General features: G+C 39.9%; 1 protein-coding gene across 1 annotated transcript in view; it reads right to left on the bottom strand.

Moving 5' to 3' along the window:
* Nucleotides 1-223: 223 nt before the first annotated feature.
* The window catches only part of LOC147069641 (nardilysin-like), a 35735-nt gene continuing 14871 nt past the window's right edge, over nucleotides 224-21087 (bottom strand). The window contains exons 12-20 of the mRNA XM_085950381.1: nucleotides 20350-20674; nucleotides 19351-19501; nucleotides 18943-19076; nucleotides 13469-13703; nucleotides 11597-11740; nucleotides 7960-8096; nucleotides 7343-7550; nucleotides 1520-1618; nucleotides 224-690 (exon numbers count right to left, since the gene is read on the bottom strand). Of these exons, the coding sequence (XP_085806507.1) occupies nucleotides 445-690; nucleotides 1520-1618; nucleotides 7343-7550; nucleotides 7960-8096; nucleotides 11597-11740; nucleotides 13469-13703; nucleotides 18943-19076; nucleotides 19351-19501; nucleotides 20350-20674 (1679 nt within the window). The 3' untranslated portion in view covers nucleotides 224-444. The remainder of the gene's footprint in view (nucleotides 691-1519; nucleotides 1619-7342; nucleotides 7551-7959; nucleotides 8097-11596; nucleotides 11741-13468; nucleotides 13704-18942; nucleotides 19077-19350; nucleotides 19502-20349; nucleotides 20675-21087) is intronic.

Raw genomic sequence — 21087 nt, 5'->3', positions numbered from 1 at the left:
TATAAGTGTATGTTCATTATCCTCTACACACCAGTGTCATGACTGATTCACGAAGTCATTACTAAAAAACCTACGTTTCCATCCATTTGCATTTACATCCCCGTCATTCGTGGACGTTTTTAAAATAACAATTTCACATTCATTTAAGTATAAAGGCTCCTTCTTTGTAGATGAAGGATGTTCTTCGACATCTCTGGGCAGGAGTAACAATTAACATCAAATTCAAGGTTAACACAAAAATATATAATTTATTGTACAGTACACGTAAAAAAATACATATTATATAAAATAACTGAGTAGACGACTAGTGTTGTAATATAAAAAATATGCCTATTATTGTTTGGCATGATTTTTGAGGCAATAGCCTGACAAATATGACAAGTACAGAGTCGGGGCGATCATTTTGAGGGAGGCCATCATTGCAAGGTAGTGCGAGATTGTGAATCATGTGGATTCGGTCATCTGCGGCGTGATGTTGCGCCTCTCCGGCATCAGCTGCAGGTCCGCCTGGAAGACTTCCACGCTCTCAAAGAACGCCTTTGACTTGTTCACGTCGTCGGGCGCATCGCCCTCTCTCGGCACAAACGTCAGGGTGTAGTCAGTGGCTGGGGGTAGTACTTCCGCGATCTGATCTGCTTTTATCTTTTCGTCGGTGTCTAAGTTAGCGGTGGACTCCTTGTGGCCCATGATCTGAAGACAAAATATTTATAATTAATTACAATTTAGCAATATATATATAGATTTGTAAGTTCCATACAAGAGGACGCATAATTGGAGAATTTTTGGCGTGACTATGAATTTGGACTATGTGAGCGCCAGAACCCAAAACAATATTCATAATTATAAAAACGATTTATACGGTTTTTATTGTCTGCTAAAAAATAGATACAGATTAATGATGTATAAAAACTAGAATGATGATAATATTGAAATGTTATTTCCAGGATGACAAAATGGCAGAGATGCTAGCAATATCCTATTCTTAACAGTTAGCATTTTAGCACGATTCCATTATTTTCATTGGTCCAAATTAACATGAAAGGCATTCCATACACAAGGCGGTCATCTACAATAATTGGTAAATTCGTAATATGGCGAAAATTGAGGTTGGTAGACATGTCGGTCAAATTTGGGTATGTTCGTGCTGGGATATGCCAGATATACATATTAGTCATGTCATTGTGATTGCAGCATGTAGTGAAACAAATGTTATGTTACTACTAGTCACTCGATATTTAACGTGCATCTCAATTTTCAATCTGTAAAATTGATGTAGCCCACATGAGTGGAGTGAAAAAAATTCAAACCGCATTGCTCACGCAAACACTACATTTTGTGATTACATCGGTGCCGCCATTCTCCATTTTACAGATTGGCCCAACCCAAGTGCCTTTCTGAATACCCATTTTTTTGATAATCCGTAAGTAAAGGATTTATGTCTCGGTCCCGTATATCAGCGCCCGTTTCACGAGAGTGATTGACAAATAGTGCGTTCGAACAATATAAAGAATGAACTTACTTGGATTGACAATTTTCTGGCCTTATTACCGACAACCTGCGTGTGCTCATCGAGCCAGGTGTTAACATCTTCGAGGGTCAATTCCTCGATCATTTTAATCTGAAAAATAAATGAAATACCTTATAAAATACGGGAATAAAATTGTAAAACCAGGAATTAAATGTCCTAAATTTTTTGGGATTCAGGTGTTGATGATGAAACTCCGGCAGTTGTCGTTCGAGTGGATTGAACTTTGCGACTTTATTACTGAATAAATAATGTACAGTTTGTATACAGGAAATGTGCGACAATTAAACAGTGCAAGGGTGAGAAGCGATGAGAGAATACTCAGTCCGAGGCGCGATGGGAGACTCAATATCCAATCAATTATGATCTGCTATTTATTGAATTACGCACAATTTAATATTTAATAAATTGTGGATCAGCTATTTTATTGAGTATGCAATAATTGGATGCTGGCTGATTGTAGGTGAAAATGGATATTCAATAAATTGAGATTGGCTCCTATATCGCAGACCTATAATGCTGACAAGGCTTGGGTTGTTGGTTCCTGGTGTCCTAAAGAATTAAAATTTACATGCGCCTGTCAATTACCTATGTTTGGTAGAGAGTGAAATTGAGAGCTGCGCGCGCACACCGTTATGAAAGTAATCGACAGTATGAAGTTAGCTGCGAATCTCAGTCAGCTGTATACAAACACAAGTTTGATTGTAGAATTGTTCCGTTGCCTAGGCAACGAATATGTTATTGCTGGCCATTTGTAATTCTTATGTAAACAAACGATTAAACGTCAGAGTGACAGTTCGTCGCTGTAGGATTGGTTTGTCGAATAGACCAAATGTCAAATGTTCAGGAGACGAAAAACAAATTTCATTGTCCTATATTAAAATACATGGAGATATTTAAATTGTTGTTTTTATAGTATATGAATGCTGTATTCATTACAAAGTAATTTAATGAAAAGGATCGTTCTGGTCCATTTAGATACAAAATATCATTCTGATTAAAAGGTTGATTTCGACAAAAACGGATATTCGACAAACCAATCCTATAGTGACGAGTTGTTACTTTAATTATATAATTTATTAATATAAGTTAAAGTGTATAAAAATAAACAAACAGCGCTCCAATAAGCGGCCCTTTTTCTTGAGTGTGTAATTTAACAAGATAATTAAGAGCTAGTCAAAGAATCTAGTTTATCACAAGTTTTGTTTTTGTTTTGTCACGCCAAAGTATAACTTCTAACGCGCGTACATACGTACACGCACAGATTTTTTTTTATTATATATATTTTCTTTTGTGAAGGTAATATTTGTTATATTGTAAATCTTACGTTGTGAACGTCTTGAATTTAGATTTTTTATGTTCACAATATTTTCTTCTCTTAAATATAATATAAATGGTGGTCAACGGCTGGTCGGCCCCAAGTGGACACATTGACGCCAGTAGGTGTTCATAGCAAAAGTTGGGAAATGCCAAACTGCCAGCAAGTCCCATCTGCTGGCCTCCCCGCGGCGACCTCCGGGCAATGCAGCGTAAGCTGTAGCTAACAGCAGGGGGCGAAGGGGGAGTGACCGGCGCCATAAAACTGGCCTTCTGGCTAAGTGAAGGAAATCCCCGATAGAAAAACCTGGTCGAGCCGACCCTCAGGGCCCTCGTGGCTCAGGCCTCGGGAGCGCTGGGCTAATCACCTTGCTTCCTTAAACGAAACAGATGAACACAACACCTACACAGCAGCCTCGGACGACAACCGGCTCTGTAAAACGACGACCTTGCATGGAAATGCACAATGAAACAGGTAGAGTATTCCTCTCTAACAACTCGAGTATGCGCATTGGGACTTATAATGTTCGCACCCTGCGTACCCCCGGAAAGGACCTGCACGCCACACGCATCATGCATACCTACGGTGTGGACATCTTAGGGCTGAGCGAAGTGCGCTGGAAAGGAGCCGGGAGAAAGTTGATTGAGGGTTACTCTGGTGTCTACTCAAGTCAGGAGCAATATCATCGCCAGGAAGTGGCAGTATTGATGTCAAAGAGAGCGGCCCGTTGCCTCTTGAAATTGGAACCAATCTCGGAGAGACTGATACGTGCCTCCTTCAAGATGCCTGGTAGCTCCTTGACCGTCTTTCAGTGCTACGCCCCCACTGAGGATGCCGACGCGCAGATAAAGGATGCCTTCTACGATTCTCTCCACGCGGCAGTCTCCGCCATCCCCCGAAGATAATGATAATGTATGATAAGATAATGCGAGAGTAGGAGCAGACCCGGTGCTTGGCCCTACGGTGATGGGACGACACGGCCTCGGTGACCCTAACGATAATGGTGAGAGGCTCGTAGAGTTTGCCACTCTGAACGAGCTCGCCATCGGAGGCACTGTTTTTCCCCACAAAGATATTCACAAATATACGTGGACGTCTCCTGATGGACGCACTAGGACGCAGATTGACCACTTCTTGTACAGCTTGAAGCACCGAAAGGAACTTCTCGACGTGCGTACTTACAGAGGCGCCGATATCCATAGCGATCATGAGTTACTCATTGGAAACATCCGAGTAAAACTCAGTCGCCAGGCGAGGCCTCCAAAGCGCGAACAAATTGACATTGAGAAGCTCCGACACCGCAGAATTCGGATCGACTTCGAAACTGCTGTACGAGATAGTGTAGATCGTATCTACGAGCGGCACACATCTGAATCCGACCTCATTGAGGCGGACTGGAGCCTCATAAAGAGTGCGATTGTGTCTTCGGCCCGTAGCGTCCTTGGCACCAGAAGGAGTGAGCAGCCAAAGTGGATGTCTGACGAAACGTGGGCTGAAATTGGGAAACGAGCCAGGCTGAAAGGCCTGAGAGACGAGGAGACAGACCCCGACCGAACCAAGGACTGACTACCAAACCCAAGACAGGGTAGTCAAACGATCCGTGCGGTTGGACAAGCGCAATTTTATGAACCAGCAAATTGAAGCGGCAGAGGAGGCAGCAAGCAGAAATGATACCAGGAAACTCTTCCGAATCACCCGTGAAGTCTGCAGCAGGCAACCACCGACTCCCGGAGCCATTCGTGGTCCCAGTGGAGCAATAGAGTCTGACGCAGAATGTGTTAAGAAGATTTGGAAGAATCATTTCTGCGGAGTGCTGAACCGCCCACCCCATTTGGATCCCTTTGACATATATGCAGAATTACTTTTGGACATTCCCTGAGCGACCGACATCTCCGATTGCCCGCCCACGCACACCGAGATAAAATCGGCTGTGAAAAGGCTCAAGAACGGAAAGGCACCGGGGGGAGACGGGATTCATCCTGAATTCCTCAAGCACAGCCTGAGCGCAATCCTGCACCCTATGTTTCATTTGATGACAAAGGTGTGGGAAGAAGAGCGCTGTCCAAGGGACTGGGTGAACGGTGAAATCATCACACTTCACAAAAAAGGTGACCCTCTAAGCTGCGACAATTACCGAGGCATTACGCTACTCAGTGTTCCGGGAAAGATTTTGGGAAACATCCTCTTGATGAGAATAAGGGACCCAATAATGCACGTCCTCAGGAAAAACCAAGCCGGGTTTCTACCTGGTCGAGCGTGTGCAGACCAAATCCACAACCTTCGATGTCTTCTCCAGCAGAGCCATGAGCTGAACAGTCCGATGGCCTGCTGCTATGTGGATTATGAGAAGGCTTTCGACAGTCCACACCCCCCCTCCCTCTGGATGATACTGGGAGCATACGGGATCCCTCCCAAGATCATTGCCATAATCAAAAGCCTGCACGAGAATAGCGAATGCTGTGTCAGAATTGGAGACACTGTCACAGAATGGTTCGGGGTCACGACCGGAGTCAGACAGGGTTGTGTCCTTGCACCGTTTCTCTTTATCATTCTCTTTGACTTCATACTACGGAAGTCAATACCACCCGACCGAGGCATACCTGTTACCCCCACGGTGAAGCTATGCGACCTAGAATACGCCGATGACGCTCTCCTATTCGACAACTCAATCGAGCGCATTCAAGAGACAATCGACAGGTTGCATAACAACTCCTCTCGTGTTGGTTTGAAAATCAACGCGAAGAAAACCAATGTCTTGTGTAATAGCACTTGTCCTGATCCAGATTTCCCTCTGATTAGCGACGGACAAAACATCGAGAGCGTCGACAGCTTCAAGTACCTGGGGGTACACATCACGGGAGATGGCATTTTGCAGAAAGAGCTCGCTATCCGAATGGGAATGGCTGGAGCAACATTCAACTCGATGCGGAATGTCTGGGACTCACGATTGTACTCGGTCAAAACCAAATGCCGCCTATTCGACGCTTGCATTCTGCTGTGAACGCTGTGAACGGTGAAATCATCACACTTCACAAAAAAGGTGACCCTCTAAGCTGCGACAATTACCGAGGCATTACGCTACTCAGTGTTCCGGGAAAGATTTTGGGAAACATCCTCTTGATGAGAATAAGGGACCCAATAATGCACGTCCTCAGGAAAAACCAAGCCGGGTTTCTACCTGGTCGAGCGTGTGCAGACCAAATCCACAACCTTCGATGTCTTCTCCAGCAGAGCCATGAGCTGAACAGTCCGATGGCCTGCTGCTATGTGGATTATGAGAAGGCTTTCGACAGTCCACACCCCCCCTCCCTCTGGATGATACTGGGAGCATACGGGATCCCTCCCAAGATCATTGCCATAATCAAAAGCCTGCACGAGAATAGCGAATGCTGTGTCAGAATTGGAGACACTGTCACAGAATGGTTCGGGGTCACGACCGGAGTCAGACAGGGTTGTGTCCTTGCACCGTTTCTCTTTATCATTCTCTTTGACTTCATACTACGGAAGTCAATACCACCCGACCGAGGCATACCTGTTACCCCCACGGTGAAGCTATGCGACCTAGAATACGCCGATGACGCTCTCCTATTCGACAACTCAATCGAGCGCATTCAAGAGACAATCGACAGGTTGCATAACAACTCCTCTCGTGTTGGTTTGAAAATCAACGCGAAGAAAACCAATGTCTTGTGTAATAGCACTTGTCCTGATCCAGATTTCCCTCTGATTAGCGACGGACAAAACATCGAGAGCGTCGACAGCTTCAAGTACCTGGGGGTACACATCACGGGAGATGGCATTTTGCAGAAAGAGCTCGCTATCCGAATGGGAATGGCTGGAGCAACATTCAACTCGATGCGGAATGTCTGGGACTCACGATTGTACTCGGTCAAAACCAAATGCCGCCTATTCGACGCTTGCATTCTGACGGTGCTGCTTTACGGTAGCGAATCATGGCACCTTACGAAGGCTCAGAGCAACCGTATACTGAGCTTCGAAAACAGATGTTTGCGACGAATACTGGGTGTGCGGTGGTATGACTTTAGGAGCAACGAGGAGATAAGAGAACGTACCAAGCAGCCTCTCATCACGCTGAAAGTGAAGAGGCGACGTTGGACCTGGCTTGGCCACGTGCTGCGGATGCCAGAAGAGAACTTCAACCTGGCATGCCTATTCTTCAAGCCGACCGGATTCCGGCGTCCTGGAAGGCCGCTAAATACAATCTACAGAGTGTATATGGCGGAGCTACGGGATGCTGGTTTGACCTGGAACGAAGCAAGAAGACTGGCGAGCGACAGAGATTCTTGGAGGCGCCGCGTGGTGTCCATATGCTCCAGTTAAGGGGCGGATATGGCAAAAGAAGAAGAAATATATACTAACAAGGATGGCGGTTCTCATGTACACTGCTCTGCATATGAATCGGAAAACAGTAGCACTTTAATACTGTAACATCCGAAAAGACATGGATATTACGCTTAGATATATAACTTCAAATTCACCTCTTGTGCGATCCTGTCAAAAGTATACTCGTGTTGTGAGATCTCGGTCCAGTTTCTTTCGACCATTTCGCCCAGGTCCGTGTCAACGGTCCGCTTGGACTCTATCACTGCATTCTTGGTCTGCTCGAAAGCCTTTGAAGTCAATTCTCGAATCTCTTTGCGGAAACTGTCCAAGAAGTTCTCTATTCTGCTATCCACGTGATCGGTACTGAAAAGACAGGAATTGTATTTAATTGCGATATCAACCAGCATATTTGCTATAAATCAAAAATCGCATATCAAATTTATTTTGTATGGCAAAGTTGCATGTGTCTAAATACGCCAATGCAGTGCGTGGTTTGTTAACTACCATAACAGGACGGCGGGAGCAGTAGGTTAAGTGTTAAGTAAAGATGGGGGAAAGTGAAGAATTTATAACTGGAAAGAAGAAGATTATGTTGTGGATCACATGATCGAATCCCGGGTCCGGCAAAATCATATGTTTTCCAATGTGTGTTTGGGCTCAAGAGTATGGACCTAATAGGTTGAGCAAGTGGTTAACATCCATTTCTCGTAAAAACAAAAATCTATTAATGCAACCTACGGAGGCCCGTATAATGTTAAATGAAAGGTCGAACCTGTACTTGTCAGCTTGCGTGATGACTATGACGAAGAAACCAGAAAGGCCAAATTTGGAGACTGCACTGCATTGAACTGTATACCCCAGCTGTTCTTTGGTGCGGAGTTGATCATATAACGGTTCCTCCATAAGTAGCTAAAACAAGAAGCCAATAAAATATTCAAGACTCTCCCATCTGAAAAGTTTGTAGGCGGGCCCACATATCATGTGGCACGTGGGTCAAAACAGAGATTTTACGGTATTTTCAGAGTATAAGCCCGCACTTTCCTAAAACTTCCTAGAAATTCTATTTATATAATTTATGAAATTGTATCGGGCATTATGAGAACTGGCTGTGGATATTCAGGGTTGGTTGAAATGATGTCATAAATATTCCATGCATGTCGTCTAAGTTTTACGTTAAAATTCACGCAGATTGTTGTGAAGCTTGGCAAATAGTGCTTTATACAGTGTGGAAGAAGCGGCACGTTGTGAAGCAGAGTACGTAAAAACCATAATAAGTGTAGATGGAAATGGTAATCCCACGATTACAGTGATAGCGGACGGGTGCTGGTCAAAACGTTTGTATTAAAACAATTATTCAGTGTTGTCCGGCGCAGTGGCAATTATCGGTGCGCATACTGGCAAAGTATTATTTTTAGGTATTAAGAATAAATATTGCTCGATATATGAACGTGCATTACAAAAAAATAACGATTGTCAATTAGTCTCCGATCATAAATGTTACAAAAGTCAGACATATTGATAGAAGGTTTCAAACAATCTTTGAATGCATATGGAATTATTTATTCAAAACTAATTTCTGACAGAGATAGTAGCACCTGGACTATCACGCCGTGGGTCTCAGGACCGAATCCTGGGTCTGGCAAGTGCACATAATGTTTTTCAATTTGTGTGTGAGTCAGGGTATGGACCTAATAGGTTGAGCAAGTGACTGACATCCATTTCTCGTAAAAAACAAAATCTGTTAATACAAACCTCTACTCTGTGGAGGCCTATATGATGCTATTATAAATTTTAAAAATTAATATTAAAATTTAATATTAAAAATTTGGAAGCACGGCCATATAAAAATATTACTGTTGAAAAAATTGAGTGCCATAACCACTTACTTCGCAATTTTTGTAATAAACTAAGATTACTCTCTGGAGATACCAGATAATGTCCACTGAATGTAAGAAGAAAAGTAACAGACAAGATATTATATGAATTGTGTATTGCCTGAACTCATTGATCCTAGACTAACACGGTCGATGGATATAAGAAACCGTCAATATATTATATTAGATGCTATCAATAGAAAAGAAAATAAAATTATACAAAAAACAATTTATAATAGTTATTTTTAATACATTACATACCGTTAAGCCTATACACTCATTAAGGAATCAATTATTAATTTCCTATACACTAATGTTCCGAAATCCTCCGCGGCGACCAAAACGTACTGCCGTCAAATGCACGATATATTTCTCTGGATGAGCACCATGCTGTAGAGTTGAGAGCCGTATGGTTTCTTAAATCTTAATTTTTGTGTACCTACTTAATTTTAAAAAAATCGTGCCTCGACAAATATTACTTGATTTGCTTTCTTTTTTGAGTGCAAGCATAGTTTTTAAGTCTTGTTTTTATAATTTTATAATTTAATAAAAACGCAATAATAAAATTTTTTCATGCCATCTTGTGAATGCTTTAAACTTATAATTTGTAATGTTATCTAATGAAAATTAATAAAATTGTATTTCTTCACACTTTCGTGTTTTTTTGTATTCATACACACCGAATTTGCAGTGGGAAAATTATAAAATATTTTCTTCTTCTTTGGCCATATCCGCCCCTTAGCTGGAGCATATGGACACCATGCGGCGCCTCCAAGAATCCCTATCGCTCGCCAGTCTTCTTGCTTCGTTTCAGGTCAAACCAGCATCCCGTAGCTCCGCCGTATACACTATGTAGATTGTATTTAGCGGCCTTCCAGGTCGCCGGAATCCGGTCGGCTTGAAGAACAGGCAAGCCGGGTTAAAGTTCTCTTCTGGCATCTGCAGCACGTGGCCGAGCCAGGTCCAACGTCGCCTCTTCACTTTCAGCGTGATGAGAGGCTGCTTGGTGCGTTCTCTTATCTCCTCGTTGCTCCCAAAGTCAGCACACCCAGTATTCGTCGCAAACATCTGTTTTCGAAGCTCAGTATACGGTTACTCTGAGCCTTCGTAAGGTGCAATGATTCGCTACCGTAAAGCAGCACTGTAAGAATGCAAGCGTCGAATAGGCGGCATTTGGTTTTGACCGAGTACAATCGAGAGTCCCAGACATTTCGCATCGAGTTGAATGTTGCTCCAGCCATTCCCATTCGGAAAGCGAGCTCTTTCTGCAAAATGCCATCTCCCGTGATGTGTACCCCCAGGTACTTGAAGCTGTCGACGCTCTCGATGTTTTGTCCATCGCTAATCAGAGGGAAATCTGGATCAGGACAGGTGCTATTGCACCAGACGTTGGTTTCTTCGCGTTGATTTTCAAACCAACGCGAGAGGAGCTGTTATGCAACCTGTCGATTGTCTCTTGAATGCCCTCGATTGAGTTGTCGAATAGGACAGCATCATCGGCGTATTCCAGGTAGCATAGCTTCACCATGGGGGTAACAGGTATGCCTCGGTCGGGTGGTATTGACTTCCGTAGTATGAAGTCAAAGAGAATGATAAAGAGAAACGGTGCAAGGACACAACCCTGTCTGACTCCGGTCGTGACCCCGAACCATTCCGTGACAGTGTCTCCAATTCTGACACAGCATTCGCTATTCTCGTGCAGGTTTTTGATTATGCCAATGATCTTGGGAGGGATCCCGTATGCTCCCAGTATCATCCAGAGGGAGGGGCGGTGCGGACTGTCGAAAGCCTTCTCATAATCCACAAAGCAGCGAGCCATCGGACTGTTCAGCTCATGGCTCTGCTGGAGAATATACATATTTGAAATACCTCAGAAACATACATATTAGATTTTTCTTTGAAAAATATTTGCACTGAATTTGAGCCTACAATATGATAGGTTCAAGAAAAGGTATCACTTCACAAATTCATGATATCAATAATATGAGGTTCTACATTTCTACGGTTCTAGATTTGGAGGTCTACTATTTTTAATCTTTTAATTTATTCTACCTACTAAAAAAAATTATAAAATTTGTTGGGAAAAAATTATTATTTATTAAAACCTTTGATTTCGTCTCCAACTTAGGGTGCGGCCGGCAGGCAACGCGCGATATGCAGGTCTACATTTTTGCCTTGGTAATGCGCTTCGCTTATATACCAAATGTTCATTTGTTCCACGGTTTTGTGTCGCTTACGTCAAATTTGATTCTTGCGAATCAGCCCATACACCTTAATATGCTTTTGATTAGTTTTGAAATAGTTCATTAATTATTGTTGCACAATATTGTATGATATTACGCCTTAGGCTGTTCGCGGCAGGTTCGCAAACTAATTTTTTGACACCCATACTAGTTACTGTATCTGCGACGGTCACAGTTACGACTCGCTAATGAATTACCCGGCTTTAGATTGTGACCATATTATGTGTGACTTATCGGTTTATGAAAATAGACACCTCAATGGCATAATGAGGTGCAATTGTACAAGACTTACCGTAACAATGCTGAGTATGCTGGACTCCTTAATTGTGCGCAAGCCGGACTGGTAATAATTTGTAACAATACTATTGGAATCATGAGTGTTGAACGAGTTCACGCGGCAGTATTTCTCTCCATGTGATAGCCGATATATTCTCATCTGAAAGCAGTCATAAAATTGTAAGGAGCCAGTCACAACTTTCGAATGATTTGCACTTAATCTTCCAAAAAATACGAGAAAAAAGATGTAACGTCATTGCTGCAACTTCGTTACAATTGATCATTGAAGAAATTCGGAGAGATAGTATGTAGATGAAGAATTTTCTGGCTAGATAACCTTATGGAATAGATCAATATTACAGTACAGATAAAATCAACAACTGGCATGGTTGGTAGGCCTACCGATTAACCTATTCGATACCGAATCAAATAAACAAATATGTACTTATATACTATGTTTATTTAAGTCGGCTTTAGAATTAAAACCCTCGACCGAATATTACCAAGGTCAAAGCACACTCGAGTGCGTGGCTACGCCAGTACTTAGAGAGGTCTATGTTTGTGTTGTTTAGTAATACAATACCTATACTTATTACTTGTAATTTAATAATATTGTATAATAAATATGTACTTTTTTTATTTGTATTAATTCACAAGTTTAATTGTAGGTACTGTTTTAAGCCGAGAAGACGCTGAAAGAATCAAATATTTGTTTTGATTGATTTTCAAATTATATTTGATTCTAATGACGAAAAACTTCCTTTATTTTAATAACCATCGTAAGGCATAATAATTCTCAATCTAAATCAATATTATATAAATTGGGTAGGTAGGTACCTGTCAAGTAAGTAAGTAGAGCTACTGAAACATCTATACTTGCAGATAACTTACTTATTTTGTTTGTAATTTCATAATATTATCTTAAAATACGTATTTATGCATAATAATATACACTTTAAAATTTCTTATAATATTAATTCGACAAAACGCTGAAATATAATGTTATTTTCATTCTATCATCTACATTATTTTTTTATATAAATAATATATAATAATAATGAATAAATAAAAAATAAAAATAAATGTAAAAGTACCTAGGTATATAATATATACACAATAAATTTATTAATTATGCACATCTTTAAGTTGTAGCGAGGGAGGAACAATTCTTTTCTTTTTATAAACATAATAAGTCATAATAATTCTCAATCCGTATTAAAAATGTGTCAAGCGCGAAATGTATAAGGTACAACTACTAAGTAGATAGAAGCATATTATACTGACTTGTCTACTTTCTCTACCAAATCGTTACGTACGTCTATTCCTTCGCGCATTTAATTCGACCGTGCGGCGTCCAATTTTACCGGCGGCCAATTAGAGGGGCCAATCATCCGCAACCAGTTCGCGGCACCAAATCATCCCATTGCCCTTGTTTCTAGACACTGTTTAAATTTTGAGGAAATCTAGCATTTCTTACTGCCATCTAGCTTATTCTCTGATCCTCGAGGAACACAAAATTAATGGGAACTAGCATACCCTACTGGGTGTGGTATAACAGACTCCTGAACACTTGTTAAAGAATATGCCATTTTCAATAGTTACGTCAGTATCATAATGATACGCATTAAAGTTTAAGACAGTGCGCTTTGTTATACTTAGGTTTTATGACGTGACTGTCATAAAGTACTCTATTTCAAAACCTTGATCCATGGCAATGGCTTTTACATTTCTATCTTATTAAACCATTAGACTGTGCTTACCATAATATGGCATATTTTTGTGAATGACAATAATTGGCAACACTGCCTTGCCCTCCGGCATCGAAGAAAGGACATAATTGCCACTATTGGATCCTAGATTAAAAAAATAAAAACAGTAACAAAGAAACCTTTGGCCGTTCCGCTTCAGTCATGGGCTTCCATTTGAGGTTGTTTATCACGGTGTTAGAGATGGAAATAGCGTCGTCCTTGAGCAGATTTCCCTGGATGAGAATCTGAGCACGCAGTCTCTGCAAGAAGTTGTCTCCGAACGCCTCCAGGTCTTCGTATTTGATGTTTTTTAGTGCGTGCAATTTGTGGTGACCCATGTAATGGTTTTCCACTGTCAAAGCGCGCCACAAGTCGCTGGAATAACACGATTGTGAATATTGAGTGAAAGAGCATGTCACTGATTCTGATCCAGGTTTCTCAGAGAGACAACACTGGAGACCCTGAGAGTGACTTTTATTAGAAAAATAAGTGAGTATGTAAATTCATCCTATCAATTTTTTCGGGGCAAAGAAAAACAGACCTCATTCCTCAGTCGGGGCAGAACGAGATTTTTAAATGATTTAGTGACAATTTATTCTTTGTAAAAAATATAAATTAGTGAAAAGAACAGTTTTAACCGCGCATGTTTTTGGCGCATTTGGTTGACTTTCCAAGATTTTGGTTGGCTCAACATCTTCCTTGCTTTATTAATTGGACGTTTAACCATATTCACAAGTTCGTCACACACTTTAAGACTACAAATAGTTAAATAATCAAATCAACAAAATAACATTCTTCTCGCAAGTCACAACATAAATGTGCTGGCGGCCATGTTGTTTTTAGTCTGATTCTCGCTATTTATTGGTCAGTTGTGTTAAAGCGGTGTTTGAATGTTACACATAGCGTTATAGCGGGAATTGATAGAAGCATTGATTTTGTTTAATAAATAACAGTCAATAGTAGCTGAGTTTGAAAGAGGCGATAAAGTTTTCATGTAGAGATTTTAATTACGAATCCATTGATACGTATATCTTAATTATTTCAAAAAGGTGTTATAGCGGGTTTTGAAATTTAGCGACACATATCTACACCAGGGGTTCGAAATCCTATGTCCATGGAGCTATTTTCATGCCCCCACTACAAAGTATTTAGAAACGAAACTTGTGAAATCTAGCTGACCAGAAGGCGGTTACAAAATTAAATCCTATTTTGGTTCCACATATTAGTGCGAATCTTTATTTTCCACCATAAAGATGATAAAATGAAAAACCAGATCTCGACTTACCAATACCAACCTTGACGATTGTTAACTACATGTCGGGATTATCATCTTACACTCCTAACTTTGAGAAATTAGTAAGTGAAATGCATTAATTATGCTTTGTTATTAATGTAACTGTATGGATTTCTTAAATGGTTCTTTTGTAAATGCCGTGTAAATGTAAATATACTGATTTGTAATAATATAACAAATGTTTTAGAAATACAGTGCCCGCCCGCTACTATTAGGAGAATATATATTCGCACAATGAAATAGACTTTTCTTTCAAAGATGTTCAGGGCTCGTTCATTTCGCAGAGTTAATGTCCAGGTTTCCGATGCGTAGGTGAGCACTGGCTTTACAAGTGTCTTGTAAAGAGTGCTTTTAGTTCGGCGAGATAGTATGCGGGACTTAAAATGTCGTAACAGGCCAAAGTAGCATTTATTCGCAGACATGATTCTCTTGTTGATTTCTTCTGTAATATCATTATGTCGAGTTACAAGAGATCCATGGTATATGAAGCTGTCGACCGTATCAAACTTGTATGCACCAATATCTAACTTTGGTGCGACTTCTCGTGGTGTGACATAGACAGGCATGTATTTAGTTTTTGCCTCGTTTATTTGTAAACCCATTCTTTTGGCAGAGGCTTCTAGTGCTGTGAATGCCTTTTTCAGTGCCAATTCTAATATGGCAATGACGTCGATATCATCGGCATACGCCAGCAGCTGCACAGGCTTAGTAAATATCGTGCCGCTGCCACGGGCATCAATCTTTGCATCCCGTATCGCCTTTTCTAGCGCAATATTGAAAAGAAGGCATGTCAGAGCGTCACCTTGCCTGAGGCCATTCAGTGATATAAATGGCTCGGATATTTCCGTTTGAAGCTTAACCCGGCATTGTACTGGTGTCGTAGTCATCTCTACAAGTTTAATTATTTTCGTCGGAATTTCAAATTCTCGCATTGCTTCGTATAACCGGTATCGTTTAATGCTATCATAAGCTGCCTTAAAATCGATGAACAGGTGATACGTGTTAATATTGAATTCAGTGGTCTTTTCTAGAATCTGCCTTAGAGTGAATATTTGAGTAACACATGATCTCCCTCATCGAAAGCCTCCTTGGTAGTGCCCGAGTATTCCTTCTACAATAGGATCCAGCCGCTGGAATATCAGAATCGACAACAGTTTATATGCAGAGTTAAGGAGTGTCACCCCTCTGTAGTTACTACATTCTATTTGGTCTCCTTTCTTGTGCAGGGAACAAATCACCCCATCCTTCCACTCGTCTGGTATCTTTTCTGAAGTCCATACTTGGTGGATTAGGCTATGAAAATGTTTGAGCAGGCTTTCTCCCCCACATTTTATTAATTCACTCTGTAGGTTATCTATTCCAGGCGATTTGTTTGTTTTTAACCTTGACATGGCACCTTTTACCTCATTTAATGTCGGTGGTTCTTCGTTATCATCCATGCCACTTTGCACTGATTCCTGGTCATGAGTATTAATGTTAGTGTTGCCGGCATCATTATGGGGGGTATTTAAATGTTGATCAAAGAAACCCACCCACCGGGCAAGAATACGGTGCTTTTCTGTGAGTATCATGCCATTGTCATCCTTGCACATTGTGATGCGAGGCTTGAAACCCTTCCTAACATTATTTATCTTTCTATAGAACAGCCGACTTTCTTGGGCTTTATAGTGTTCTTGGAGTAGGATCGTTTCCTTTTTTAAATAATCACGTTTCTTTTTCTTGTGTAGTTTCTTTTCGTCACGCCGGCGCTTTTTATACTCATCGTCTGATGCCCGTGTTTTCTTCTGTAGCATCATTAAGTAAGCCTCATTCTTTCTCGTAGTGACTTCGCGGCAATCTTCGTCAAACCATTCTGATCGTTCACCTGTTTTTCGGCGTCCTAAGGTATATTAGCTGAGGATACTATGGCAGTCTTGCACTCTTCCCAGTGTTGATTCACCTCTTCATGGTCTCCAACCTCAACATTGTCGCTCAGGTGGGTATTCAAGCTCTCCTGGTACCGAGCCAGTTCCTGCGGAATCTTCAGTTTCTCTGTGTCAAAGGGTTTTGCTCTTGTTCCCATTTCCTTTTTGGTGTTTGAGATCTTTGCTCTAACTTTTCCACACACTAGGAAATGGTCTGAGTCTACATTAGCCCCTCTATATGTCCGGACGCTCATTAGATCCGATCTGTGCCTGTTGTCTATCAAAATATGGTCTATATGGCTTATTGTGCACTCATCCGGGGATTTCCAAGTTCCCTTATATTGTTACCAAAAGAAAAAGGAAGACCCTGGTGCCCGACAGTTTCAAATTTCAGATCAACAATTTAACAACAAAAATATCCAGCTCCCCTGAAGAATGTTTAGAACCTCTGACTTACACAAAAATATTACAAATAACATTTCGTAAACGGTCATTCACAAAGATGCATTTTATTACCCGGCCCGAGGATAGAAGCGGCCGGTCCCAAATGTTTGTTCCGTTAGTCAGTGACCTGCCCCTTTCTCCTCCCCTCCGTAGAATGGACCCCGCCAAAAATTAAAAGATGCCTTTTAATCGATGATTAATTGAATCTTTTAAGTCGCGTAATCGATGGCGTTCCCGGCCCATTTTTAAATCAATCGTTAATAATCCGTAATCGTTGTAATACCAACCGGTGACTCGTGCAAAAATCTAATGAAAGTTAATCAATTCCCTAGTGAGAGAAAAAGCGAATCAGTGCTTAGTGCGCGGGATAATAATAATAAACCGACCCCAAATATAACGCCAGTGTCGTGTTTAATTTAAAACTTTGGTTGTAGCCTATATTGTAAAATTATCGATGTTTGCCTATGTGTTAGCTTAAATAAATTGCTGTCCTGCGCAGGATTATAAATCAAGAATCCGTGTTATAATTTATCCTGTTTTTCCCGATGTCACACATTACCTACGACCCGAAGCGATACCCGATCAGGACATCTATCCAGAAGACATGTGAGTTCCTCTTTTCCCCCCGTATCAATATATATCCTTACGGGGAAACATTGTGCTACCAATAACCATATTTAGTGACGCTGCACAGTTAATTAGTCGGGTACCATTGTCATTACTTTGTGAAGACTATGTTTTCCGACAATGGCAGTGTAGATCTCCTCCCATCCTATTCTGGCATTTAGATCACCGAGTATTATTATCAATTCATAATCTCTTATATATTTTATTTTATTGGTATGGGGCTATTAAAACAACAATTTCTACAGTAATAAATGCGTTACAGTGATGTTTCCAACGGTTTGACCATAGACAAAATATTTGACGTTCGGTTCACTGTTTCAGTGAAAATCAAACCGTTCTCGGACATTCAGAAATGGTTTGGTATGAAACGTCAAACCACTTCTGACGATCTATAGACTAATGATGATCTGTCAAAGTGATGACGGCCCACACACGACCTAACCTAACAAGTATAGTCATTTCTTATTATATTCTCTATCTGTCATTTTCTCAACATATTACGTTACCTATGAACATTATAATATTGAAAAATTTTGATTATTCGGCATTTATATATCATGAGTAGGGATTCCAACCCCGGGGTATTTTCGATACCTATGATTTTTTTATCAATTTTTATGGAAAATAAAATAGAAGCGAAAATATAACAGAAAAAATACTTTTAATAAAAAATAGCTACATTAGAAATAAACTGAGTTTGAATGAAGTTTGATTTATACCCATGTGTAGGTTGCCGAATTATTTTATTTTCTCACATAAATTATTAAAAATGGAAAGATTGGAAAAAACGATGCTTCGCACTTTTAACAAAGTAATTCCACCATGATATTATACGTTTTACGGCAGTTTCATATTTGTCTGACTAATTAGATTTATGAAGCGGAAAGGCCATAAGTACGCCATGATTATTTGCTTTAATAATTTAAATCTCGCTAATCCATTCATTAAGTCTTTACTATCAGAAGCAGCAATCTCCTATTAAATTCACATTATTATTTAAATTACAATATTATTTACTCCGTTAAACTTGTGTATTTCCAAGATTGGACGTATACAATATTAACAATAAATGTCTTAAATTGTATAAATTATACTAGATTTATTTTTGACCGATTTTATCAATGTTATTTGTAAATATAAAAAAAAATATATTAACAATGGAAAAAATGCCAATCCCGGGACCAGTCCCGGGATTGTCAAATTCTAATCCCGAAATCCCGGGATCAGAATTATGGCTCGGGATTGGATTCCCTAATCGTGAGATATTCATATCAATATTTTAGACATTTACACCAACCGAGGAGTGAATATGATCAAAGCAAGAATAAAAGAAGAGGTCACCAACCTGACGAGAGAGTTAACTCTGATGACTCTGTTGTGATATTCCTTCATTTGGACATCCTTGATGGCTGAAAACATGATGGGCGAAATGAAGTTTTTATATTCTTTCATTGTCTTCGTGATAACATCAACCAAAATCTGTAAGATAAGAAATATACAATATGTTAACAGTATTGACTGAGGGTACTAGATGAAAATTGAATGGAACATAATATAAATCTCCACTCTGTGGAGGCCCATAATTATGATCTTCTCTGGATCGGACATGGTCAAAACTACCCTTATTGAACCATGTGAAGGACTTTGTCGTTGGTAAGAATTTCAGATTTTTACAGATTTATTGATAATGTTAATAATAAATAATAAAACAAATCCACTTTGCAATAACAATAATATTGATTTTTATAGTTACAGGCAGTTTCTGATTGTAACCCGTGATTTTGAGTTTGACCCCCTTATCCTCTCGGCTGATGTAATGCGTAAGTTTGGCCGTCTCTGCTGCATAGAGTTTTTCGTTCAAAACCAGCTGAAGTACAGCGATCCACATGTCTATCAGACACACCCTGAAAAGTGCAACAAGAAAGCATTCCTTATAATACATTTCTATATGATATGATAATTCTATGATTCCGGGTCACTGGTTAATTTGATAATTATTTTGAAGGCAGTTTGACACTTGATGTGGTTGTATTGTTAACAAGTTCATTATTTTCTTCTTCTATTGGCAGCCCTGAAAACAAAATTGCATCGTAACAATAATGGTGAATGTATTGCTTTTGGTCGCCTACATAAAATTGACTAGGGAGTAATCTTTCCAGGTAAATTATAGCTAAATATAAAATGTCTGCTTTGATATGGCAATAAATGAGATGCGTGAAATGTCAAATTTAAGTCGAATTTGTTTATATGAACAGAATAATGTATGTAATTAACTAATTAACCAAAGTTCTTGAAAAAACTTTCTTCCATAGAGATGGAGCCTAAATGTATGAAATTGAAACAAAGAAGGGCCTGTCCACTGATTAAATTAGCTACAAGTGACATCTCGTTGCAGGTTCATTTGCAGAGAAAACAATACTTATACTACTGCTATGATATTTATGAAGACAATCTATCATGATGAATAGATAGGCAGCCACACTAATTCAGTATTATTATTTAGGTCAATGGTTTCCAAACTTTATGCTACTACGCCGCCCTTTCAAAATAATCTAATCTTGGCGCCTCCCCCCCCCCTTTATTTCATTAAATAATACAGAAACCTTTTTAAATAGTCAACAATGTACCTACTAATACAAAAATGAAAAAAAAAATATATAAAAATGAACAAGGTTTTACTACTTGCTTGTGCTATGTGCTTGTTTATTAGCACAAAAAATTTCAATAGTATAAACTTCTATATAAAACATACCATTGGGCCGACTCTTTCACTAGTGGTGTTTCGAGGAGAATGAGAATAATGGTAGTCTGGCGTCTGAATTTGTAGTCTGGCTTGAACCAAAGCTCCATCAACTCATCGTTTCTCAACAGCGTGGGGGCATCTTCAGGGGACTGCAACTCACCAGTGTTATGCTCTCCAGCAGACGCATCAGAAGTGGGCTTGGCAGTTATCTCCGACTTTTCAGGCATAGGGATCAGGTCAAAGTTGTCTGTGATGTAGATGTTGGGCTCCGGCAGATGGAATTCTGGCAATGGTTGTATTTCTTTCCATCTGGTTATGGATTCCGTAGGTATTGCTATGGACATTAATTCAAAGACAAAGTTTAAACATTTCTATGTATCAGCAAAACGATAAATTAGTAAGCGCATGATACTTAATGGTAAAATTATGAAATAAAAGAGACAACTGTCAAAATAATACACTAGAACTTCGATATAACGGACTAAAATATAGGTAAGGGAGTGTCTGTTAGCCCATTGGTGACTGACTTTATTTTTGTATATAGAATACAAAATATTTTTGTAAATTCAACTTTTGTATACACATTTTCAGAAACGAATTATGTACGAAAGTCAAGGACTGCCTGTAAAATGATTTTATATTATGTTAAATCAGTTTTTTTTTCAAATCGCACATTGATTGTAAAATTTCACTTATCGCAACCGTATCTGAAACGTCTCCCTACGGTCAACGAGCATTAACCAGTAA

Source organism: Rhyacophila brunnea, unplaced genomic scaffold (genome assembly GCF_057557595.1).
Source record: "Rhyacophila brunnea isolate RB1 unplaced genomic scaffold, BYU_Rbru_1.0 scaffold_23, whole genome shotgun sequence".
Classification (NCBI taxonomy): Eukaryota; Metazoa; Arthropoda; class Insecta; order Trichoptera; family Rhyacophilidae; genus Rhyacophila; species Rhyacophila brunnea.
This window is presented reverse-complemented; position numbering and strand designations above follow the sequence as displayed.